We start from the raw sequence: 12,607 nt of genomic DNA, 5'->3' as shown, positions 1-12,607 counted from the left end.
GTGGGTAGCAACATTCATGCTTCTAAAAAAAGAAGCTTTAAAAAAGGCTTTGCACCATAGGGGAAAAGCTAGCCAGCTCAGTGGAATTATTTTGTTATCTTCAATTCAGTCCCCCTCCCCAAAAAAAGACTCAATGAAATGAATGGAATGCATTTTTATTTTTAATCGTTAACTGTTACTATAAGATCCTTACCAATTCAATAGAAAAAGTGTGAGATAAAGAAAAAAAATGTAAGAATGGGAGAGATATCAACAATATATCCCGCTATGCAAACTAAGACTTAAAAGTTTTTTACTGAACAAAACAGAGCTTTCGTCGCGCTTAGTAAGTAATTTCTTTGTGATCTTGAAGCAGAGACTGTGCTGGGCACTTTTATGTACATTATTTCAGTTGAGAAAGAAAGTCACCACAGCAATTTCATCGTGAATGTTTCACCGTGTGTGTTTCATTTTTAACTGGAATTGGGTGTGTTATTAGAAAGCTAAATTCTTTTAACAGTTTGCACTTCTGACATCTGTTCGTCTGACACATCAGGGAGACAAATATTAAATAGCAATTGTAAATAGCAAGTCATCTTTTCAAACCAAGCCAATCTCAGTTTAAAATGTATTAAAGGTACGTAAAGCAATAGTCCACTGAAAATAAAGAGAAACGCGTACATATAATGCATACTTGGAGACGTCACCAGAGGTATCACAACCATGCACAGGTACATGCCCAACATCACCAAGGGAAATAGCACAGGCACCTGGAAAGAGCAAAAGTTCAAAAAATTAGATAGGAAAACCCATATTAATACCTGCATATTTACATAAATCAAAATTAAAAGACACAAGCTAATGATAGAAAATAGACAAAATTAGCTATCAAGTTAGCTAAAGCTGGCTTAGAACTCAGATAAATGCCTGATTAAAGGAGATGTTGAAAAGATTGTCATTGTCAGGTTGGGGGGATGAGCAGCAACCTCAAATTCTTGGGCTCCAGAGATCCTCCTGCCTCAGCCTCCCAAGTAGCTGGGACTACAGGCACCAGCCACCACACCCAGCTCTTGCTCATGCTGGTCTCCTGAGCTCAAGCAATCCCCCAAGAGTACTAAGATTACCGGCATTGACTGTTCTTGAATAGAACAGCAGTGCCCATTTGCTGATAAGACAACCATCTAGCAGTAAGAAATTCATGACAAAAACACAAAGACTATCCTAAGACCCTCTCTAACTCAGAGAAATATTGACAGGTAGGCACTATGCCTTAGCATATTAAAAAACAAATCAAGACAAAAACTTCAGCCAAAATGATTTTCTTCCTTTCTGTTTTGTTTTTATTTTGCCAAAAACCTTAAAGACCCAGCCTTGGTACTTGATTTGTGTTAGGATTGAAAGGGTACTATACTACATTACCCAACCTGGGGAGAAAATTTTGTAGGCAGTCACTTTTTTTTTTGCAGATTTGGCTAGGGCGGGGTTTGAACTCACCACCTCTGGGATATGGGATTGGCACCCTACTCTTTTGAACCACAGGTGCCACCCAGCAGTCACTTTTGAGAAATCCCTTTTTTCTTTTCTTTTTTTTGAGACAGAGTCTCACTTTGTTACCCTTGGTAGAGTGCTATCACATCATAGCTCAAAGCAAATAGCAATGAATGGACATATTACATGATCAGTAAGTGAAACTATGGGAGCAGGTCTTGGAAAGAAAGCTCTAAAGAAGGGAACCAGGCTGTCAACTCTGCTCTAGATTAGATCCCCCTCCCCATGTGTTCTCTGGGCATCCTCTGGAGGCTACTATATAGCACCCATCATACCATGCTTTTTGGTTTACCAGATAGATTATAAATTAACTAGGGCAGAAGCTACGTCTTTCTGTATCCAGAGCACTTAGTAAGGTGCTTAAAATATAGTTGCTTCTCAATAACTAATACTCAACTACACAACAGTTAAGGAATAGCTGGATGAAAGAAGTAAAAGGGAAGACTGAAAAGAAGGATGGTTGTAAGTCAACTAAAGTTGGTGATGAGAACATTGCTGTCTTTTTCCCTGAGTTCCTTCTTATATTTTGTGCTTAGTGAGAGACAAACCCTCCAAAGTGAGTGTCTAGATTTCAGGCTTGGTTCTACTCTATGCTGTGTGAGCTTGGGCAAGTGAGACAGTCTCTTGCCCTTGGTAAAGTGCTATGGTATCATAGCTCACAGCAACCTCAAACTCTTGGGCTCAAGCAATTCTCTTGCCTCAGCCTCCCAAGTAACTGAGACTACAGTCACCTGCCACGACACTGGGCTAGTTTGTTTTTTAGTGGGTTTTCTTTTTTTTTAAGAGATGGTATCTTGCTCTTGCTCAGGCTGATCTTGAACTCTTGAGCTCAAGCAATCCACCTGCCTCAGCCTCACAGAATGAATATATTCTTAAGTATGGTTACACTCAATATCTTATCTTTCACACAGAAAAATATTTTAAAACCCACTTTTTACCTTATAAGGTGAAGTTAGATCAGGTTCCTGCAATCTCCGTCTTAGAATTCCTATGGCTGTTAACACAGACCAAAAAGAGCTCATAAAATAAAGATAGTTTATCAAATCAATGAGGTTTGTTATGACAATTGTAAGGGATCCCATAATGACAAGTAGCAGCACAGATATAAGTGGAGAGGAATAAGTATTAAGTGTATTAAATAGCAAAGGCAGGTGGCCCTGTTGGCCAGCAAGATATACCACTCTTGAGCAATCAAATACATTAATCATAAGATTGCTGAATAATGAAGCAGAAATAGCGAAAGGAATAAACCATGTCAATGAGGGCAACATTCGATCTGTCCACGTGACAGCCACAGCATCTACAGAAAGACAAAAAGACACAAAAGAAACTGGGTTAAAAGAGAGATACTGGTGATAAACCTTTTCATATTATTTCAAAATGAAAGCAGAACATTTTCAAAGTAATTAAGAACTTAATTTTGGTTGTTAATTTTGTTGTTTATTTCTTTCTTCACCCTCACATAACACCTAAGGCACTTGTCCATGTTAGCCCTGTTACCCGGTATCACAAATGGTCATTATTTCATGTCTTCTTCAGTTGACCATGAACTGTTTAAGGGCAAGGAATATTTGTTTCTTTTCTTTTTTTTTTTTTAAACTAGTCAAGTGCAGTAGTAAGAAGAGGGAAAGAGTAGGATGGGAATTCAATCTGTAACTGCCTGTGAACAATCAAGTGAGAGAACTCACTAACTCTGGACCAGAGGGAACGTTTGTTTCTTTTCTGTAAAATAAGATTTCACTCAGTGACAGACATACAGTGAATTTTTAATAAATACTTGTGAAGTGAATTGATTTGTTGAATGCATGATGAAATGCATCTTTATTCTCTATAACTCGCTTGCAGAGTATTGATGGTTGCACTGAGGGTCAAAAAAGCACAGCGTGACACGGCTGCCACAGGAATGAGCCTTACCCATGTCACGGTGCAATTTGAAATACTTAATAGAAAAAAGGACCAAGAAAATAAATCATACACAGGTAAAAATATTTATGACATTTGGAGCTTGTCTATGGACTGACAACTCTTAACTAGAAATAATTTTGCTTCTCAGGGTCATTTGGCCATGTCTGGAAATTTTTTTGATGTCACAGATGGGGAGGCAGGAGATTATGCTACTGGCATGAGACCAGGATATCGCTAAACATCATATAATGCACAGGATAGCCCTCTACAACAAAGAATTCTATGGTATAAAATATTAATATTGCTAAGATTGAGAAACTTGCCAAGGACCAACCTTTAGAGAATATTCCACTTCTTATGCTTAAAGGTGAAGAGACCTTATGAACACTAATTTCATAAAAGTTAATAGTTATAAAAGGCATCATAAAAGGAAAGCACCCATTGTTCATGAGAATGTGCTTGAGTCCAATTCCTACTACGTAGACGTATGCTAAGACAGATCACTCAGTCACAGAGGAATGAGTTCTCAGTTTTTCAATGGAATGAGCACAGCAGGGCCTAGTGTCCCCAGGGGTGCTCTTGTGCAGGTTGGTTTTGACATCAACATACTGGCTTATAGCACAAATTGTAAGACTTTCTATTTTATATTAACTCGGATGGAGTTGAAACACATTCTTCTTAGTAAAGCATCACAAGAATGGAGAAGCAAGAATCCAATGTAGTCAATTCTTATATGAGGACAAGTGATGCTAGTACCTGGCAGGAATGGGGGAAAGGGAGAGTGGAGAGAGGGAAGGAGGAAGGAGGGCAGGGGGAGTCGTGATGTGTGCCACACCTCTTGGGGTGGAACACAATTATAAGAGGGACTTTACCTAACAAATGCAAGTAGTATAACCTGATTCTTTGTACCCTGAATGAATCCCCAACAAAAATTAAAAAGAAAAGACTTTCTAAATGCAACAAAATTGAGAAATGAACAGAACCCTCTCCAAAGAAGACAGATGAATGGCCAAGAAACACATGAAAAAATGATCATTGTCCCTAATTATCAGAGAAACGCAAGTAGAAACCACCTTGAGTTAACTATCCCCTGCCCCAGTGAGAATAGCCCACATCACAAAGTCTCAAAGCTGCAGATGTTGGTGATCACGTGGAGAAAAGGGAACACTTTTCCACTGTTGGTGGGATTGCAAACTAATACAGCCTCTTTGGAAAGAAATATGTAGAATCCTTAAGGAACTAAAAGTAGATCTCCCATTTGATCCTGAAATCCCATTACTAAGCATCTGCCCAGAAGAAAAAAAAATATCATTTTATCATAAAGACATTTACATTAGAATGTTTATTGCCCCTCAATTCACACTCACTAAGATGTGGAACCAACCCAAGTGCCCATCAACATATGAATAGATTAATAAGCTGTGGTATTTGCATACCATGGAATATTAGTTAGCCAGGAGAAATGGAGACTTTATATCTTTTATATTAACCTGGATAGAGTTGAATAACATTGTACTTAGTTAAGTATCACAAGAATGTAAAAGCAAGTATCCAATGCACTGAATTCTTCTTCCTTTTTTTTTTTTTGAGATAGAGTCTCACTTTGTTGCCCTCAGTAGAGTGCCCTGATTTCCTAGCTCATAACAGTGTAGCAGCCTGTATAGCCTATAGCTAAGAGGAGTGAGAGTTATAAGAAATACCTGTAATGGAACACCTTGGTGAAAAGGCCATGGAGAGAGATTTAGTTCTAACTAGCATGAGAGAGCTCGAGAGATGAGAGCATTGGTGAATTGGCAGTCTCCACACCTGTGGTGTTGAGAAGCACGAGCTCAGCCTTATATTAGGCTGGAGGAGCAGGCAGTCAAGAGGCATGCGCATTCTATCACGGGTCCGCTTAACTCTGACTCTGTCTCCTCTCCTGCCTGCAGAACGCCAGCACAGCGTCTCTGCTGAAGATTACCAAGCTCTGCTAAAGACTAAGAGCTGTCTGTTCTAAGAAGACCTTTACTCTCTCTAAGATACTCTGTCTCTCTCTCTCCAGCTAAAGTAGATAGCCCTCAAGCACCTAAGAGAAACTGTTCCTGAGCAAGGGAGCTTAGTGGTCCACGTCCAGGACCTACCTAAGCTGGGCCTGAGACCTGGCCAGTCCTGGGCCCTGAAGTGGTGTCAGAAGCAGGACAGTGAACGCCACTGACAAATGGTGCTTTGAGCAGGATTCAGTGAATGTGGACCGAGAGGGAAATAAACTTTAGCAAAATAAGAAAAAAAGAGAAATAGAAATGCTTAGAGGGAAAAGAAATATCTAAGAAAGACAGCCAACAGCAGGCCTTTCTCATTCGGTTTTTCCTCTTCTTTCCTGCGTTTTCTCTTTCCAAATTCTAATACTGTGGGGGGAAAAGCTGGTAAAATCCTTTAGCCTCTTCTGTGAAGTGGCTGGAGAAAAAAAAGCAGAAAAAAGCCTCTAAACGAGAGGGAAAGAGAAAGGCTAGACCTAGGAGATAAGTATCTTTAGTAAACAAGCCTTCAGCCTCAGGGGTGAGAAAAGCCTTTGGTAAAACCGCAAAGAGAAAAGTTTGGGACTAGGTTGCAAGAGTTTATTAAGTTAGGGAAGAGAACTTCTAACTGCCTTCCCCTAATACCTTCGCCCAATGCCAGCAGGAAGTAGCTTTTGAGAGACCGACGACCCGATTCCCTTTTTGGCAGTTAAGAGTTCTGTTTAAAAAGAAAAGAATTGAGGTAGATTGAGGCTGGTGAAGAAACAGTGGAAGTAAAGTTTTGTAAAACAAGACTCCAGAGTAAAAAGAAACAGCTAAAGAGCTCCTGTCTCTTTAAGGCAGCCAAAGGTTCTAAGAATTGAAAGGGAAAGACTGTAAAAAGTAAAAAGCCAAAAGAAAACCAGAGAAAAATCATGGCAAATGAGATACAGCAGTTGAAATACAGTTGAGACATCAGATGAATCTTATAGTAGAAGCAGGTAAATGCTATATTGACATGACAACTCACATTGGGCAGCTGGAAGATCAGAGGGTAAATCCCCTAGTTAACATCAAATGCCATAAATGTGGGAAGCTAGGCCATAAGAGAAAAGAGTTTAAAAGGGAAAAGAACGTTGAATGCTAAAAAAAAGAACAAAGAGCATGTAAACCTCCAGGTGTATGTCCCAAGTGTAAAAAAGGCTTTCATTGGGCTAAACAAATGCCATTATCAACTTGATAGAAGATGGAACACCTTTATTGTAGGGAAATTATCAGTTGGGCCAGAATCAGGACCCACTGGTAAATCAAAGAAAAAACAGTTTAATGTTTTCATTTCAAACCATTCTCAGAAAAAACAGTATAATTCAATTCTATGCCGTGGGAGCACTCTGCCAGCTTGGTTAGACCTGTGGTGCCTTAGTGTAAAACGGGAAATTAAACCAGACCAATGGATGACAATGGAGAATAATTAGATTAAATATGTTTGTGGAATATTAGGTTATCCTGCGTGGTGAAGGGGTAACCGACCTCTCATCAGTGTCTGTGCACTACAACCGGGTCCAGCTAAGGAGACTGGACACAGCCCACAGGGGAAGTGTCACTCGGAAGCAAGTGAAGCCTTTGGAAGATTATGAGAGGTGAGAACAAAGGGAGGGAAGAGTATAAGTTAAACCACCTCCATGCTAGGGAACTCCATTTGAAAAAAAGTCTGGAATCAATTAGCAAAAATTTCACTGGAAGAGCAGCTTGAAAGCAGGACAAACTCTGCTATCAAGGAATTGTGAAGGGTGGTACTTTCTGGACCACGAGTAACAGTTCCATGAGAGGAACTGCCAAGTGTGGAACCATTAATCCACGAGTAACAGTCTTTTGCAATCTGTGAAGGGTGGATTTCAGTACCTCGAGTAGCAAAACCTTTGGAATAGCAAGAGAAAAATCCTCTGCTTGCAAAGATTGCAAGGAAAGCGTTATTTTTTGTTCATCCGTTAAGTAAATATCAAAGGAAAGTTCCTACAGTTAAAGAAATGATAAATTCTATCAGGAAAGATTTCAGTTTTCTCCATTTAAAAAGACCTTTAAGGGAATTAACATCACAATCATTTTCTTCTAGCAGCGGCTAATAGTTTACATCTGTATTGGGCTTCCTCACTTAAAAAGCCCATACCTGGAATTCTGAACTCTGACAATTACCATCTTTTGCCTAGAAAGAAAAGGGCTAGATAACAGGAAGAACTGCCCTTATCACATTAAAAGTTATTTTGTTTGTATATAAAAAAGGGGGGAAATGTAGCAGCCCGTATAGCCTATGGCTAGGAGGAGTGAGAGTTATAGGAAATACCTGTAGTGGAACACCTTGGTGAACAGGACATGGAGAGAGATTTGGTTCTAACAACCATGAGTGAGCTCGCGAGATGAGAGCATTGGTGAATTGGCAGTCTCTACACCTGTGGTGTTGAGAAGCACGAGCTCAGCCTTATATTAGGCTGGAGGAGCAGGCAGTCAAGAGGCATGGGCATTCTATCACGGATCCACTTACTCTGACTCTGTCTCCTCTCCTGCCTGTAGGATACCAGCACAGTCTCTCTGCTGAAGATTACCAAGCTCTGCTAAAGACTAAGAGCTATCTGTTCTAAGAAGACCTTTACTCTCTCTAAGATACTCTGTCTCTCTCTCCAGCTAAAGTAGATAGCCCTCAAGCACCTAAGAGAAACTGTTCCTGAGCAAGGGAGCTTAGTGGTCCACATCCAGGACCTACCTAAGCTGGGCCTGAGACCTGGCCTGTCCTGGGCCCTGACATAACAGTGTCCAAATTTTGGGCTCAAGTGATCCTCCTGCCTCAGTCTCCCAGGTAGCTGGAACTACAGGCTCCTGCCACAATGCCCGGCTAGTTTTTAGAGACAGTGTCTCACTGCTAATGTACTCAATTTTAATATGAAACCAGTAGACAAATAAATACATGCCCATACAAAAGAAAAACACAATTAAACTTAAGTGGTGGGGAAAGGGAGCCCGGGAAGAAAGGGAGAGAATTGGTGTGCTCTCAACTAACAGGCACAATGTAAGAGTGTATGGCACACACTACAGCACTCTACCAAGGGTGACAAAGGGAGACTCTGTCTCAAAAGAGACTTGACATCTTTTTTATTAACCTGGATTGAGTTGGAACACATCCTTCTTAGCAAAGTATCACAAGAATAGAGAAGCAAGAATCCAGGATACTCAATTCTAATATGAAGGTAGTGGATGATCTAATCCATACTCTCATAAGAGAAAACTCAAATCAGTTCAAGGCAGGGATCAGGGGAGGAGGGAGTGGGGAGAGGGGAGGAGGAAGGGGGATGAAGATTACGGTGTTTGGCACATCTCTTGGGGGCAGGACACAATTATACGAGGAACTTTACCTAACAAATGCAATCAGTGTGACCTAATTCTTTGTACCTTTAATGAAGGCCAAAGAATAAAAAAAAAATTATGTGATTAATACCACTGTTTTTTTCCCCATAAACATTACGATCTAATACTTATCACAGTTTTGTGTAATATTTCTCAGTGGTCCTGAAATAACATGCAGCCTCCCATTCATACCACATCACAGATACCTTATATTTTATTGGAATCCTTTCATGTCTTTTAGATACACTTGTTTGATTAAAAGAATACACCCCTTAATCCTTAAAATTTTTTGTTTGTTTCTTTTTCCTGAGAGAGAATCTCACTCTGTCAACCTGGACAGAGTGCTTTGGCGTCATAGCTCACAGCAACCTCAAACTCTTGGGCTCAAGTGATACTCTTGCCTCAGCCTTCCCAGTAGCAGGGATAAGTGTCCACCATGATGCCCAGGTAATTTTTCTATTTTTCGTGAAGACAGGCTCTGGCTCTTGCTCTCAGGCTGGTCTCAAACTCCTGAGCTCAGGAGATCCACCTGCCTCGACCTCCCAGAATGTAGGATTACAGTCATGAACTACCACGTCCAACTCTTAAAATTTCTTAATTTAAGAACTTATTTCTTTTGCTCATAACTTTTTTCTCTTACCATAATATATAAATTATGCACTTTATTAAAGTTTGGAAAATTCAGCACAAAGACATAAAGCAGTAAACACCCACAATATCATCTCGGCTGATCACCCCTGTTCAGTATTTACTTTCTGGTTCATATCATAACATACATACTACCTCTTCCCTCATTATTATATACTAAACATTGTTCCTTTACTTCAAACACCAATCAACAATATCATCTTTTGAGAGGCTCACCATGGTCTGTTACATGGATTTCTATAAATTATCTATTTCAACCTTATTGGATATTTTGGCGATCTTTAGTTTTTGCTATCCACAATGCTATGGTGCTTGTTCCTATGCATACGTTTTTGAAAGTAGGATGTGCTGTTGTTTTTTTAATTTTAGTTTTTTTTAAAGAGATGGGATCTCTCTGTGTTGCCCATGCTGGCATGCAGTGGCACAATCACAGATCACTGTAGCCTCAAACTACTGGGTTTAAGTGATCCTCCCGCCTCAGCCTCCCAAAGTGTTGGGATTACAAGCATGAGGCATTATGCCTGACCTACATTTTTCTGAACAGCTCTGATTATTTCTTAATTTAAATTGTATTTTATTGCACTAATACAATAAAAGTGAAGATTTTGGGGGGGGTTATTGTTGTTTATTTGAGACAGAGTCTCACTTTGTCACCCTTGATAGAGTGCTCTGGCATCATAGTTCACAACATTCTCAGACTCCTGGGCTTAAGTGATTCTCTTGCCTCAGCCTCCACAACGCCCAGCTATTTTTAGAGATGCAGTTTCACTCTTGCTCAGGCTGGTCTCGAACCCATGAGCTCAGGCAATTCACTTGCCTTGGCCTCCTAGAGTGCTGGAATTACAGACATGAGCCACTACACCTGGCCTACACACTCTTTTTTTTGAGACAGTCTCACTTTGTCGCCCTTGGTAGACTGCCGTAGTATCATAACTCAAGCAACCTCAAACTCTTGGGCTTAAGTGATTTTCTTGCTTCAGCCTCCCAAGTAGCTGGGACTACAGACATCCGCCACAACACAGGGCTATTTTTAGAGATGAGGTCTCATTCTGGCTCAGGCTGGTCTCCAACCCCTGAGCTCAGGCAATCCACCCACCTCGGCCGCCCAAAGTGCTGGGATTAGAGGTGTGGGCCACCATGCCCAGCCCAAAATGCAGATGTTTTAATTCAAAACATTAATTTCAACTTTAAAGAAAAATCTGAAGACTATCTATGCCTGAAAGAGTCTGCACTATAAGCCAAATTACAAGTGATCATGGTCATGAGCATTCCACACTGGCCAAAACTTTCATGCTGCCCACAAAATTGTTGAAACCATAAAGATACACCAGAGGAGACGTTCATAATTTTTTAACAACCTGCATGGCCAGGCACTGGCCGTGATAACAGATGCCAGCTTCAGTGAAATGTTAACAGCAGAACGAGCTCACCAGTGGCCCTGACCACACCTGTAATTAATTTTGTAAATATTTCCTTTACATAATCAAGGTAGTTAATCAGTCACTGCTTGTTCTTACTTGGCTCGCATTTGTTTTGTTCATGAACACTCAGAATCTTGACGAAATCTAGTTCACAGGCCCCTGAGGTACCCAGACCCGTATTAATCCACACTGCGTGTGGCAGCATCCTGCATGGCAGGAAGTTAAGAATTGAGGCAGAGTTTATCAGAATCTTCATATTAAAACCTCCCTTAGCGTTCCCTACAGTGCCTCTGAGATCCACTCAAACAATAATACCTGCTCGGAAGAGATTAGTTCTAAAGGTACAGAGTGATGGGTTTATCTCAGCAGGTGGTTTAATGCTGATTTGAGAAAATTATTCATCTTTCACCTTTCCTGTTACTCATTTCCCTTCAAGCTTCCTTTTATTCCTTGAGTCTTTTTAAAATGTATATTTCTGTAAGATTTTCCTATGCCTTTATGCTATAATTTGGTCTCTAAGATAGTTGCTTTTTAAGTCAAATTTTCAATACATTTAGGGCTCAGGTTATTCATGGTAAATGACTATATTATATTATAGATTAATTTTACTATTGATCACATGCACCAATTGAACATTAACATCTACTTTGTTAACTACTAATATCCTACATTTCAAAGGTACCACTCTTGATGTCACGTACAAGACAATTTGGGAATCAAATGTTTTGAAAATTTCGGTAGACATAAGCATTGATGACAGAGCGTTTCTCTGGTGAGACAAGATTCTGAAAGGAAGTCTAATATTTTGAATCTGGTCTTCAACATACACCAGAATTATCTATACGCCTTCCCATATTTTCAGAAAAGTGTAACCATGCTTAAATATGAATCTCCTTTCTAAGCCAAAACATATTCTCTGGCCCTCTGTTACTTTAGAAAATCAGAACTTGACTCTTTATATAGAATAATGAACAGCAGACAGCAGTCCCAACTGGTAAAGTTACACTTAAGATAAGCTGAAAAGACCAGCACTTGACTTACTGCCTTAGCCAGGTATGTACAAACCTGAAGAGAGAATTTCCCTGGGTGTCAGGACAGCCAGGTAGGAAATGTTTACCAGGAGATAAAGTACAGTCAGCAGAGGGATCGCAGTAAATATGATGGCGGGGATCGTCTTTCTGGGCTTCTTCAGCTCCCCTACAACATAAAAGAACAGAATGGTAATTGGTAAAGGTATTTTTTAAATTTACCTTTTAAATCGCTCCATGTGTCAAGTATTGGGTTGGGTTCTTTACCACCATCACCTCATGTGCATACACATACACACATATCCACAGCACCCACATTAGTGGACTGATACACACTACCTGCCCCCAATTTTCTGCTAAATGAAGGAAAAGGGGAAATCTTCTTCATGATTTTATAGGTAGAGAAAGTTCTGAAGAAAGACATAAGAATGAAAAATGAACCCTGAGCCCATAGGGCCTGTACCATGTGTGTCTGTCTCCAGATACCAGGCACCAAGTCTGAATGGGAATATAGCGGTGGGCAAAAAGTCCACAAAGTTTAACCTCGAAGAGGAGCTGCTCGTTAGTGACACAGTCACATGGATTTAAAATAATGACTATAGGAAGCGTTCAGATGAAAACAAGATGCAGGCTCGGCACCTATAGCTCAACCGGCTAAGGCGCCAGCCACGTACACCTAAGGTGGCGGGTTCGAATCCCCAGCCCAGAC

At 40.3% G+C, this 12,607-nt stretch overlaps 1 protein-coding gene across 1 annotated transcript in view; it reads right to left on the bottom strand.

Annotated features, from left to right (window-relative positions):
- Positions 1 to 245: 245 nt before the first annotated feature.
- SLC7A13 (solute carrier family 7 member 13) overlaps positions 246 to 12,607 on the bottom strand; it is a 15,458-nt gene continuing 3,096 nt past the window's right edge. Inside the window, exons 2-4 of the mRNA XM_012809637.2 lie at positions 11,936 to 12,067; positions 2,466 to 2,827; positions 246 to 749 (exon numbers count right to left, since the gene is read on the bottom strand). Coding sequence (XP_012665091.1) covers positions 483 to 749; positions 2,466 to 2,827; positions 11,936 to 12,067 — 761 coding nt within the window. The 3' untranslated portion in view covers positions 246 to 482. The remainder of the gene's footprint in view (positions 750 to 2,465; positions 2,828 to 11,935; positions 12,068 to 12,607) is intronic.

This window comes from Otolemur garnettii, unplaced genomic scaffold (genome assembly GCF_000181295.1).
Source record: "Otolemur garnettii isolate 467f Iridium unplaced genomic scaffold, OtoGar3 scaffold00004, whole genome shotgun sequence".
In the NCBI taxonomy this organism is placed as follows: Eukaryota; Metazoa; Chordata; class Mammalia; order Primates; family Galagidae; genus Otolemur; species Otolemur garnettii.
Note: the sequence above shows the minus strand (reverse complement) of the source record. Positions and strands in the feature narration are given on the sequence as shown.